The 13,791-nt window shown below is 42.0% G+C and overlaps 1 protein-coding gene across 8 annotated transcripts in view; it reads right to left on the bottom strand.

The window, feature by feature from the left end:
- Window positions 1–174: 174 nt before the first annotated feature.
- Window positions 175–13,791, bottom strand: part of RUFY2 (RUN and FYVE domain containing 2) — a 64,056-nt gene continuing 50,439 nt past the window's right edge. For all 8 annotated transcript variants that reach the window (XM_031014990.3, XM_055353646.2, XM_031014992.3 and 5 more), the window contains 3 exons: window positions 12,102–12,150; window positions 2,768–2,845; window positions 175–2,669 (listed from right to left, as the gene is read on the bottom strand). In XM_031014990.3, the coding sequence (XP_030870850.1) occupies window positions 2,526–2,669; window positions 2,768–2,845; window positions 12,102–12,150 (271 nt within the window). In that variant the 3' untranslated portion in view covers window positions 175–2,525. The remainder of the gene's footprint in view (window positions 2,670–2,767; window positions 2,846–12,101; window positions 12,151–13,791) is intronic.

Here is a 13,791-nt window from a genome sequence, read left to right as displayed (position 1 = left end):
GTAGAAGGTGGTGGTAGAAGGTGGTACTACATACGATGTCTATGATTTAGGAGAGGGAGCCGGCGCAGCCTATATATGTGGAGCCTCTTGACTGAAGCTATGATTCATCTTAACGCTTGTATCCACTTCCTTTAATGAGCAATTTAAACATCATTAGGGCATACACCACCTGTCTTTTTTGAAAGTTGCATGTGTTTTATTTTCCCAGGATTACTCTCTTAACATCTTAAAGCAGTAAAAGTATACAGTATTAATGAAACCAAAGTTGCCCTTTTAAAGCAGGCTAATTTTCCAAATATTTATTTAGTTCATAAAATTCACATTTTATTTTTTAAACATAGGTTAGAAGAATAACAATTGTAATTCCTTGGCACCATGATAGCATTATTGTGGTAGTACTGCTAGGTGAGGGAATGGTATGTTAAGTCTGTTGGTGAAAAGTAAAATGAATACGAGTTCACAATCACAAAATACAGATGATTGTTAAAAGTCTTGTAACAGAAAAATCCAAAGTTAGTATAGTTTTTAAATAAGCCAAAACTACATGGAGCAAGTTGCTGTCATAAAAGCTGCCTAAAAAAAAAAAAAAAGCAAGTCAGTGTTGATACATGAGTTTTGAAAAGTGAGAAACTTAAAGGATGACTACAAATCATGGTTTGTTGAATGAAATTAGCCTTGGAATTTAAGCAACTTAAGTCAGTCATTTTAAAATTTGTTCTAAGCACAGTAATAAAAAAGCCTATTTGAAAATTTCATTTTTTGTTTATTCAGTAATCATAAAAATGTTAGCCCATCCCACCTATCAATACAAAATGGTTCAAGAATATAATCCTCTCTTGAGGATATTTCTGTCAGTATTCAAGAAAGACCATCTAGAAATCTGTGTCACATCTGACACCTCAAAAGCTGACTGGAAATTTACGGGTTTTGGAAAAAATAGATCTTCAAGTAAAGTATTCATTTCATACTTTGGCTATTCAGAAAAATTTAAATTTCATGGAAGCATATATCATGAAGAAAAGATCCTGAAGTATTTATTAATAAGAACTCCTTTGTAGGCAGGGAGGTACCTAGGATTAACCACTAAATATAATGCTCTTAATCCATAAATTTTCTATGTATTTTTTATAGGCTCACAAAGTGCATGGTTAAAAATTAATGTAAAAAATAGGATACTGAATGGTGACTGATAGTGTTTATGTAACTATTCAGAGGTAATTTATACAGGTTAAATTCTTAGTATGCCATAAGCAATATAACTTGGATTAGTGTTCATTGAGTCAGCTTGAAATAGGTCAAGTGTACTGGCCAGGTGCCGTGGCTCACGCCTGTAATCTCAGCTACTTGGGAGGCTGAGGCAGGAGAATTGCTTGAACCCAGGAGGTGGAGATCGTGCCATTGCACTCCAGCCTAGGCAACAAGAGTGAAACTCCATCTCGAAAAAAAAAGAAATAGGTCAAGTGTATATTTCATCATCTCAACACCCTTGGCATAGAGGTGCTCAATGGACATGGTGAAATTTTACTGTGGATGTATACAGGTAGGCCACTACAATGTGATACTTCCTAAAATTTACTCCAATGAAAATGTTAATACAAAATTTTTTGAACTGAACTCTCATACATTACCAAAGCAAAGTTCTGATTTTTTTCTCACTTTTAATGCTTAGAGGAGAGGACCTTTATAAGGAGCCTGTAACATCCCCTACTATTACATACTTTTTTTTCTGGGGAAGGATTTGCGTTTTCATCTTTGAATTGGCGTCTGAGTCACCCCTTAAAAAAACAGCAATTTAGTGAAACAGCATATGGGAAGATCTATAAATCAGGAAAAGAAAGATGGTTATATGTAACTTCCTTTCAAGATGAGAAGGAAAAAAGTAGAGGCCGAGGCCAAATAATGCCCCTTTTAATTTAATCCACTGTAGCTGAAAATCTTCAGCAAGCACGACAATAACTGATTTTTAAAGAGACCAAGAGGAAATTTATGTAGGACAAAATATTGGCCCTGTCTAATGCAAGAGGCAAAGGGAGAAGGGGAGAAGAAAGGGCAAATAAATATAGTTGAAATCTTACAAAGATAATGAAAATCTGTTGAATTAGAATATTAATAATTTTAAAAGTTTTATGCATTTCCAGTCTCAGAACTGTGAAGCTTTAAAGTGCATTAAGAGAATTGCAGGCACCATCAAATACCAAATTGACAGAATTCAGAAGAAAAAAACAATCTGAAGCCTTATTTTTAAGGCCTTTACAAGATAAGGCAAGTTGCGTTAGCTCTGCTATCTGGCCTTTTAATGAGTTACATGATTTTTAAGCATGCTCTGTTGAAAATACATTTTGAAAAACAATGGGGAAGGAAATATCATATAACTTGTAATTTCCATGAGCTGAATATGTAGAAGATAAACTGGTACCAAATACTGACCGAAAGCCGCTTAAGAAGAGCTGTCTGGTTACCTTTGTATACAACATCATAACATTCATTGTAGGTAATTTCATACATAAGGATTTAGTTCTGGAGTCTCAGGGCAAGTTAGATGAGCATCTCTGAATGAGCAATGCATGACAGGAATCACAAACCCGTACTGGTTTTGGTGAAGAAGGCAAAGGTAGTTCGTTGTCAGAGCAGGCATTACAGAAAATTTCCCCACAATTTCTACAGTGGTGCTATTAAACAGAAAAATCAGAGGGAAAAAAACACTTTAAATAAAATTAGAAGCATTTTTGCACCCCAAATTTTTGGACTCACTTCTTACCTCCCTTACCTTTCTCTTAGAGAGTGAGAATTCCTTTTCACAAAGTTTACAATGTGTTGCTTCTTTGTCTTTCAGCCAAACCAGTCCCTAGTAGGAAGAAAATATTAATGCTCAAATTGGTAACACTAAAAATTATATGTGAAAACTTTTTCCCCCAAGAACATTATTTATAGGAATAGATATATGAAGAATGGAAAATAAGTTATTTTCTTTGAGAGATGTATATATATGTAAATATGTACGGAATTAGCCTCAAAATATTCTGGGTTGGGGAGGTGGGATGTGGATTAAGTATAAAAAACAAGATTGCAGCCAGGCGACAATGGCTCACACCGGTAATTCCAGCTACTTGGGAGGCTGAGGTGAGAGGATCGCTTGAGGCCTGGAGTTCAAGACCACGCTGGGCAACACAGAATCTGTCTCTTAAAAAATAAAAATTGAAAAAATGAAAAATCAAGACTGCACATGATAAATATTGAAATGGGTAATGGTTCATTTTACTCTTTTCTATACAATTGTATATATTAGAACATATAACGTAAAAATGCTTTAAAGAGATAATCTGTTGCTGATGGGAATTCTCTTCAGGAAAAGAACCTTAAAGATGAAAAGAACCTTAAAATAGTACAACAACATTTTTTAAATTTTTGTGGGTACATAGTAGTTACATATTTATGGGGTACATGAGATGTTTTGATACAGGCATGCAATATGAAATAAGCACATCATGGAGAATGGGGTATCCTAGTCCAACAATATTTAAGGATAAATTCTCACTGTAAAATGCAATAGTTCAGCATTATGTATAACTTATACCTTAAGACCCTAAAATTTGAAGGAAATTGGGGAAATCAGATATTGGAGTTCATTATTTTATAAGACCTCTTTAGGAGGCCGAGGCAGGAGGATTGCTTGAGGCCAGGAAGACTGGCCTGGGGAACAGACTCCATCTTTACAAAAAAATTAACCAGGCTGTGTGGCATAAGCCCATAGTCCCAGCTACTCTGGAGGCTGAGAAGGGAGAATCGCTTAAGCCCAGGAGTTTGAGGCTGCAGTGAACTATGACTCAGGCTTGAGTGCCACTGCACTCGAGCCTGAGCAACAGAGTGAGACCCTGTCTCAAGAAAAAGGGGGGGAAAAAAGGACCTCACTTTAATAAGTTTTACATGGCTATTTCCCTCAACTTTTATAACATATTTAATAGCTGCTATGTAAACGTTAGTAAAAAATGGATGTAAGTAGTCTTAAGCAGTATTTATGACAACTTGACCCTTTTTTTTTTTTTTTTTTTTGAAAAGAGAGTCTCACTCTGTCGCCCAGGCTGTAGTGCAGTGGTGCAATCTCAGCTCACCGCAACCTCCGTCTCCCAGGTTCAAGTGATTCTCCTGCCTCGGCTTCCCTGTAGCTGGGATTACAGGCACACGCCACCATGCTCGGCTAATTTTTGTATTTTTAGTAGAGACGGGGTTTCACCATGTTGGCCAGACTGGTCTCAAACTCCTGGCCTCAGGTGATCCGCCCACTTCGGCCTCCCAAAGTGCTGGGATTACAGGCATAAACCACCAGGCCCAGCCTACTTGACCCATTGTTAACCAGCTTGCTTAACCAATCTTGGCTAGAAAGACCTTTTTTCCCCTGTGAAGGCAACTTTGTTAGATGATTATCAGTTTCACAATGAGAAGACCCAGATGAAGGAGGAGCCTCAATACTGATTGATTTCCTAAAACATGTTCCTAAAACAGCCCAGACCAAAGAACCCAAGTATAACTGAAGATTCCAACTTGGACATGGAGCAACTGCAACCTATAAATTACTACTGAAGCACAGGAACCTTTATTACCTAATGACAGAAAAATTCTCTTAAGAAAAAAAGGCCCATAGATACATTTCTAAAAACAAGAGTTTTCTTAAAAGACTTTTCCAAAAGCAGAATTCTTTGAAGAAAAAAAAGACAAAGCATTCACAGATCAAGATCACAAGGTTAATTTCAGGTCTTTTTGTTTCACAGTCTTAATAACTAGCACTTATTATACAGCAGAGATAATACAGTATTGGTTACTGCATATGAGGAAGCCTAAGTCTCCTTAGAACACAGGATTATAAGGGCTTTTTTTTTTAACTAGATAGTTCATATCAGACAAACACCAGCAAAGAGTCAGATAGCTTGAATCATAGAATTTTTTTTTTTTTTTAATGCAGGACGGGGGCCAGGTGCAGTGTCTGACACCTGTAATCCCAGCACTTTTGAGACTTTGAGAGGCCAAGGTGAGAGGCTCTCTTTAGACCAAGAGTTCAAGACCAGCCTGGGCAACATAGCAAGACCCCATCTCTACAAAAAAAAATAAAAATGAAAAGAAATTAGCCAAGCATGGTGGCATGCACCTGTAGTCTCAGCTACTTGGGAGGCTGAGGTGGGAGGATTGCTTAAACCCAGATGTTCAAGGTTACAGTGAGCTGTGATCATGCCACTGCACTCCAGCTTGGGAAACAGAGGAAACTCTGTCTCTGGGGGAAAAAAAAAAAAAAAGGCAGCAGCAGAAAGGGACCCTAAAAAATAATCCAACTTGATGAAAACCATACAAAGCAAAGTGATTTGCCAAATGTCCCACAGCCACCTAGTGGAAGCAGCTTGTAAGGGCATTGGGTTCGGAAACAACCTTGCTGACATGGAGACTAGGCCTTTGGAGACTTCTTTTCATTGAAACCACCTGCCGCCCTCCCAGGAGAGAAGCTCACTTTAAGGTAAGCCTAGTGTGTCCCTGTGAAGGGATCTCAGAGATGAGCACCTGGAGCCCTCTCATTTTACACATGAGAAAACTTAAAGCCTAGAGAGCTGAAGCTGCCTGCTCAAGGAAACAGCCGTTTACCAGAAGAGCTAAGACTAGAACGGAACAACCTCTTGCTCTGCAAATAAACAGCAATTTTTCTCTGCCCAATTCCAGAAAGTTAGCTGCTAGACTTACACCCCCTAGATAGGATACTACAGGATTCTTCTCTGGAGAAATTCAACTGCCACAGAGAAAAGTCCTGTAAATACTAAACATTTGTAGAGGGTACCCAATAGTTCACTAATCATAGCAGATTTCTCTATGGTGAGGCCTACCAGTTTTTAACAACCCACCCAACCAATACACACACAAGGTTTCCAATAACTCTTATTTGTGCCTTTTATTGAAATTGGGGGATATCACAACATTTGAGAAAACTTCAGAGAATCGATAATGAGGCCGGGTACAGTGGCTCACACCTGTAATCCCACCACTTTGGGAGACTGAGACGGAAGGATCGCTTGAGCCCAGGAGTTTGAGACCAGCCTGGGCAACACAGTGAGGCCCCCACCATCTCTAAAAAATAAAATAAAATCAGCAGGGTGTAGTGATGTACACCTGTGGTCCCAGCAACTCAGGAGGCTGAGGAGGGAGGATTGCTTGAACCCAGAAGTTCAAGGTTACAGTGAGCTATGATGGAGTCACTACACCCTGGCCTGGACAACAGAGACACTGTCTCTAAAAAAATTTTTTTTTTAAAGAAAAAAATTTTTTTTTTTTTTTGAGACAGAGTCTTGCTCTGTCACCCAGGCTGGAGTGCAGTGGCGCAATCTCGGCTCACTGCAAGCTCCGCCTCCCGGATTCGCGCCATTCTCCTGCCTCAGTCTCCCAAGTACCTGGGACTACAGGCGCCCACCACTGCCCCCAGCTAATTTTTTGTATTTTTAGTAGAGACGGGGTTTCACCGTGTTAGCCAGGATGGTCTCGATCTCCTGACCTCGTGATCTGCCCGCCTCAGCCTCCCAAAGTGCTGGGATTACAGGCGTGAGCCACCGCGCCCGGCCAGAAAAAATTTTTTCAATAATAATATCAAAGACAAAATACAACAGGACGCTATTTTTAAAAGGAAAAATGAGCAAATAATAACCCACTGAATGTCAAAAATATGCCTGCAGAAAAAATATCCCCCAGAAGATTGTACCTGAATCTAACCAAGGCTTTATTTTATTTTATTTTTCATATTATTTTATTATTTAGATGGAGTCTCGCTCTGTCGCCCAGGCTGGAATGCAGTAGTGGGATCTCAGCACACTACAACCTCCGCCTCCCGGGTTCAAGTGATCCTCTTACCTCAGCCTCCCAAGTAGCTGGGACTACAGGCGCACACCACCATGCCTGGCTAATTTTTGCATTTTTAGTAGAGATAGGGTTTCACCATGTTGGCCAGGTTGGTCTCGAACTCCTGACCTCAGGCCAATCCACCTGGCTCGGCCTCCCAAAGTGCTGGGATTACAGCCGTGAGCCACCATGCTTGGCCTAATCAAGGCTTTAGATTTAACTTCCAGTTCACAGGCAACAAGTAGACAGGAACAAGTTAACAAACACTACAAACAAACATTCAGAGAAAATCCAGAATGTGAAAAACTGTTTAGGACAGCTGTTCTAGACCCTTCAGCTGGTCAACAGCATGGAAAAGAAAAAAAAGTCAACTCAGATATGAATCCAGTTTCCACATAAAAAAACTGAGAAAAGCAGATAATATTCTGTTAAAGACAGATGTGAGTAATAAGTATAAGGCAAAACAAAGTAATAATTAACACAAAATACAGGAGAGATGCCATAAAGAAGAGAGTGCAATCAAGAAGCAGATGAGGCTTCTAAGGTACTGGTCATGTTCTATTATCATTAACCTAAGCGGAGGATACGCAGTGTTTTTTTGTTTTTGTTTTTGTTTTTTGGAGATGGAATTTTGCTCTTGTTGCCAGGCTGGAGTGCAATGGCATGATCTCAGCTCACCACAACCTCCGCCTCCCAGGTTCAAGCAATTCTCCTGCCTCAGCCTCCTGAGTAGCTAGGGTTACAGGCATGCACCACTATGCCTGGCTAATTTTGTATTTTTAGTATAAATGGGTTTCTCCATGTTGGTCAGGCTGGTCTCGAACTCCCGACCTCAGGTGATCTGCCCACCTCGGCCTCCTAAAGTGCTGGGACTGCAGGCGTGAGCCACCGTGCCCCGCCCCACAAGTGTTTTTAAGTTGTACTATATATGCATTCTCATATGCATATTTCACAAAACTTTTTTTAGAGTTTACATAATGATGGTTTTGGCAAATATCCATGTATCCATACCTTTTTATTTTTATTTTTTTTATTTTTTGAGACGGAGTCTCACCCTGTTGCCCAGACTGGAGTGCAATGGTGCGATCTCGGCTCACTGCAACCTCTGCCTCCTGGGTTCAAGCAATTCTCCTGCCTCAGCCTCCTGAGTAGCTGGGATTACAGGCATGTGCCACCACGCCCGGCTAATTTTTTCTTTTGTATCTATAGTAGAGATGAGGTTTCACCATGTTGGCCAAGCTGGTCTCAAACTCCTGACCTTGTGATCCACCCGCCTTGGCCTCCAAAGTGCTGGGATTACAGGCGTGGGCCACCACGCCCAACCTCCACCCATCTTCTTTTTTTTTTGAGACGGAATCTTGCTCTGTCGCCCAGGCGGGAGTGCAGTGGTGCAATCTCAGCTCACTGCAACCTCCACCTCCCAGGTTCAAGTGATTCTCCTGCCTCAGCCTCCCAAGTAACTGGGACTACAGGTGCGTGCCACCACACTCAGCTAATTTTTGTATTTTTAGTAGAGGCAGGGTTTCACCATGTTGCCCAGGATGGACTCAATCTCTTGATTTTGTGATCCACCCACCTTGGCCTCCCAAAGTGCTGGGATTACAGGCGTGAGCCACTGCACCCGGCCCCTATCTTCTTGAAAAGTATGAGGATACGGCCTGGCAAGGTGGCTCACGCCTGTAATCCCAGCACTTTGGGAGGCTGAGATGGGCGGATCACCTGAGGTCAGGAGTTCGAGACCAGCTTTGCTAACATGGTGAAACCCTATCTCTACTAAATATACAAAAATTAGCTGGGCATGGTGGTGGGTGCCTGTAATCCCAGCTACTTGGGAGGCTGAGGCAGGAGAATTGCTTCAACCCAGGAGAGGGAGGTTGCAGTGAGCCGAGATCATGCCACTGTACTCCAGCCTTGGTGTCAGAGCAAGACTGTCTCAAAAAAAAAAAAAAAGAAAAAAAGTGTGAGGATAAAACAAAGGTATATTCAGATACGCAAATTCTTTTCTTTCTTTTTTCAAATTTTGGTAGAGACAAGGGCTTGCTATACTACCCAGGCTGGTCTCAAACTCCTGGCCTCAAGCAATTCTCCCACCACAGCTTCTTAAAGCACTGGGGTTACAGGTATGAGCTACCATGCCTAGTCTCCAGATGTGTAAATTCTTACAACCTCTATCTTCATTCACCATTTTCAGGAAGGTACTGAAAGATGTGTTGCCGAAAATAAGGGAGTATACAAAGAGAGAAGTTAGGGAATTCAGGCAACAGGAGCTCCCACAAAGGGGGAAGGTAAAGGAAATTCTGAGAATACCAGCAAAGGGAAACATCAGGACCAGAACAAACATGAGCAGGAGAGCAGAGAACTCTTGAAGTTGGAGGCAAGACGTCAAAGAAAAAATAATGACGTAACCAAGCACCTGATATATTTTACCATGTGGAAAACTTTATCAAGAAGCTTTTTTAAATAGAGGTGTTTCAAGGTATGAGAAAACTCAAATGTTATACAACTAATTTGTTTTTAAAAAGAGAGGGGTGGCTGGGCGCGGTGGCTCACACCTGTAATCCCAGCACTTTGGGAGGCCGAGGTGGGCAGATCACGAAGTCAGGAGTTCGAGACAAGCCTAGTCAATATGGTGAAACCCCATCTCTACTAAAAATATAAAAATTAGGTGGCACGCGCCTGTAATCTCAGCTACTCGGGAGGCTGAGGCAGGAGGATCACTTGAACCCGGGAGGTGGAGGTTGCAGTGAGTCAAGATCGTGCCACTGCACTTCAGCCTGGGCAACAGAGGGAGACTCCATCTCAAAAAAAAAAAAGAGGGGGCAATTATTAACTCCAGAGGAAGGATAAAGTAGTTCAAGTAAGAAAATATAATCACAGTACCTGGCTCAGCAAGGAACAACATTCAAATAAGCATAATAAAAAATTCAGAGTAGGGGCTAGATGCAGTGGCTCACACCCGTAATCCCAGCGCTTTGGGAGGCCGAGGCAGGTGCATCACCTGAGGTCAGGAGTTTGAGACCAGCCTGGCCAACATGGCGAAACCATCTCTACTAAAACTATAAAAATTAGCCGGGTGTGGTAGCACGCACCTGTACTCCCAACTACTCGGGAGGCTGAAGCAGGAGAATCTCTTGAACCCGGGAGGCGGAGGTTGCAATGAGCCGAGATCGCACCACTGCACTCCAGCCTGGGTAACAGAGCGAGACCCTGTCTCGAAAAAAAAAAAAAAAAATTAGCTAGGCGTGGGGGCAGATGCCTGTAATTTCAGCTACTGGGGAGTCTGAGGCAGGAGAATCACTGAACCAGGGAGGCAGAGGTTGCAGTGAGCCGAGATCATGCCATTGCACTCCAGCCTGGGTGAAGAAGCAAGACTCCGTCTCAAAAAAAAAATTACAGAGTAAGACAGGTTTTGGGGGCTCATGCTTGTAATCCCAGCACTTTAGGAGGCCAAGACTGGAGGATTGCCTGAGGACAGGTGTTCAAGACCACTCTAGACAACACAGCAGATACTGTCTCTACAAAAAATTTAAAAATTAGCCAGGCAAGGTGGCACGCACCTGTGGTCCCAGCTACTCAGGAGGCTGAGGCAAGAGGACAGCTTGAGCCCAGGAGTTTGAGAGTGCAGTGAACTATGATTGTGCCACTGTACTCCAGCCTGGGCAACACAGCAAGACCCCATCTCAAAAAAATAAATAAAATAACATAAATAAAAAATATATATATAAAGTAAATGAATGCCACAAAAAACCTTAATTATACTGGGAGACCAGAAAGACCAAAATGAGAGTGAGCAAAACTCTTCATCCACCATATGATGACGTTAATATATAAGTCTAAAACTGCTGAATCAAGAGCAAATAGTACATACTGAACATTAGTTAGACACACAGAGATAAATGCCAGAAGAAACAGCTAAAAAACTGGAAGTAGCTCCCTTTGGGTGGCAGGAGCTAGGGCAGATAAAGGGCAAGGGAGTGAAGAACAAGAGACTGCTACCATCATCATCATTATTATTATTAATATTATTTGGAGTTAAATCTTCTTAGTATAATTTTTTAAAAATGATTTTCATGTAACACTTTTTTGTCACCCAGGCTGGCGTGCAGTAAGTAGCATGATCAAGGCTCCCTGCAGCCTCGACCTCCCAGGCTCAAGCAATCCTCCCACCTCAGCCTCCCAAGTAGCTGAGACTATAGACCTGCACCACCACACCTGGCTAATTTTTTCTTATTTTTTAGTAGAAATAAGGTCTATTTTACCCAGGCTGGTCTTGAACTCCTGGCTTCAAGCAATCCTCCTGCCTTGGCCTCCCAAAGTGCTATGAACCACCACATCCAGTATCATGTAACACTTTCTGATTTTAAAAAATGAAGTTGTTGGGTAGGAAGCCACCTATCACTGAAGTGATCACACAGACACTGTCCTTTCTTCTATGTTGTAGCAAGGATTCAGACACATTCACAACCATACTGGTAAAGTGTTCCAACCACTTTCACACACATGTATTAACCTACTCAATATTCAGAGCAACCCTACTCAGAATCATCAGCCTATTTCAGAGAAGGAAGCTGAGGCTCAATAAGGATACATGGCTTGCTGAAAGTAAAAGAACTAGTAAGTAATAGACTGGCATAGGAACTCAAGATTCTCAAGTTCATAGGCAATTTCATTCTATCATGCCATACTTTGTAGGGAAGTAAACAAAATTATTTCTAAGGTCAGTTTCTTTTTTTTTTTTTTTTTTTGAGAAAGAGTCTCGCTCTGTTGCCCAGGATGGAGTGCAAGGGCATGATCTCTGCTCATTGCAACCTCCACCTTCCGGGCTCAAGCAATTCTCCTGCCTCAGCCTCCTGAGTAGCTGGGATTACAGGCACCCACTACCACACTCGACAAATGTTTGTATTTTTAGTGGAGATGGGATTTCACCATGTTGGCCAGGCTGGTTTCAAACTCCTGACCTCAAATGACCCACCTGCCTCGGCCTCCCAAAGAGCTGGGACTACAGGCATAAGAAACTGCGCCCGGCCTCTAAGGTCAGTTTCTAAAGGAAGGTTATTAATAATGTGACTCTAGGGGTACAGGGAAGAGCTGAACCCCCAGCATCCAAGCTCCTCATTCAGTGCTTCGGCCTCTATATATCCTGGGGTTCATTAATAATACATTAGATTCACACAGGGCATTACCTTCCATTGGAGACTTTCACATACCTTCCCACTTTAGGAAAACGTTCTACTCACCTGCAATGCTTTGTTGGCTTCTTTTATGTCTTCAATTTTAAGTTTTGATCTAAAAAGATTACAAATAGGTCCAAATTTCAGTACACATATTTAAATATAGAACACTTAGTATTTCAGTAGGTATTGGTATTTCATAGGATATAAAATTATATATAGTATATGATTTTAATGGCCTTCTCTGGCTAGTGGAATATTTCGTATTTTCCTATATTTTCTAAATGTCCTAAAGCAAAAATATTTTAGATTTAAAACTTGCTTTTTAAGAAATATTGGCATTTTCGGCTGGGTGCGGTGGCTCATGCCTGTAATCCCAGCACTTTGGGAGGCCGAGGCCCGCAGATCATGAGGTCAGGAGATCGAGACCATCCTGGCTAACATGGTGAAACCCCGTCTCTACTAAAAATACAAAAAATTAGCCGGGCATAGTGGCGGGCGCCTGTAGTCCCAGCTACTTGGGAGGCTGAGGCAGGAGAATGGCGTGAACCCGGGAGGCGGAGCTTGCAGTGAGCCAAGATCACGCCACTGCACTCCAGCCTGGGTGACAGAGCGAGACTCCATCTCAAAAAAAAAGAAAAAAGAAAAAAAGAAATATTGGCATTTTCATGTGATCATGACAATATTTATAGTTATCATTTATTGTAGGTTTACTATGTGCCTTTGCATGCATAATCTCATGTAATCTACACAAAAACCTATTTTAAAGATGAAGAAATGACTGATGAAGTTTAGTCACTTGTAAGAAGTCACAGAGCTCCAACTGGGGGAGCCAGGATTCAAACCCTTGTCTGTGACCCCAAAGGGCACATGCTAACCATTATTCACATTATTTCTCTAGCAAATACAGAAGTGCTAAGGAAGAAAATACTGTGAGCCAGGCGCGGTGGCTCACACCTGTAATCCCAGCACTTTTGGGGGCCAAGGTGGGTGAATCATCTGAGGTCAGGAGTTCGAGACCAGCCTGGTCAATATACAGTGAAACCCCATCTCTACTAAAAATACAAAAATTAGCTGGAAATAGTGGTGCACGCCTGTAGTCCCAGCTACTCGGGAAGGTGAGGCAGGAGAATCACTTGAACCCCGGAGGCAGAGGTTTCAGTGAACCCAGATCACACCACTGCACTCCAGCTTGGGTGACAGAGCGAGATGCCGTCTCAAAAACAGCAACAAAAAAGAAAATACTGTGGAAGACACAGCTGCAAATACTTTCCCACTTTTTTGATGGAGTCTCGTTCTGTTACCCAGGCTGCAGTGCAGTGGCACGATCTCAACTCACTGCAACCTCTGCCTCGTAGGTTCAAGTGATTCCCCTGCCTCAGTTTCTTGAGTAGATGGGATTAGAGGCACCCGCAATAACTCCCAGGCTAATTTTTGTATTTTTAGTAGAGACCGGGTTTCACCATGTTGGCCAGGCTGGTCTCGAACTCCTGACTTCAAGTGATCCACCCGTCTTGGCCTCCCAAAGTGCTGGGACTACAGGTGTGAGCCACCAAGCCTGGCACTTTTCCACCTTTTGAAAATATGTATGTTGGGCCAGATGTGGTCTCTCATGCCTGTAATGCCAGCACTTTGGGAGACAGAGGTGAGCAGACCGCCTGAGGTCAGGAAGGAGTTCAAGACCAGCCTGGCCAACATGGTGAAACCCCATCTCTACTAAAAATACCAAAAAAATTAGCTGGGCGTAGTGAGGGGC

The sequence above is a fragment of the Gorilla gorilla genome, chromosome 8, assembly GCF_029281585.2.
Source record: "Gorilla gorilla gorilla isolate KB3781 chromosome 8, NHGRI_mGorGor1-v2.1_pri, whole genome shotgun sequence".
NCBI classification, from domain to species: domain Eukaryota; kingdom Metazoa; phylum Chordata; class Mammalia; order Primates; family Hominidae; genus Gorilla; species Gorilla gorilla.
This window is presented reverse-complemented; position numbering and strand designations above follow the sequence as displayed.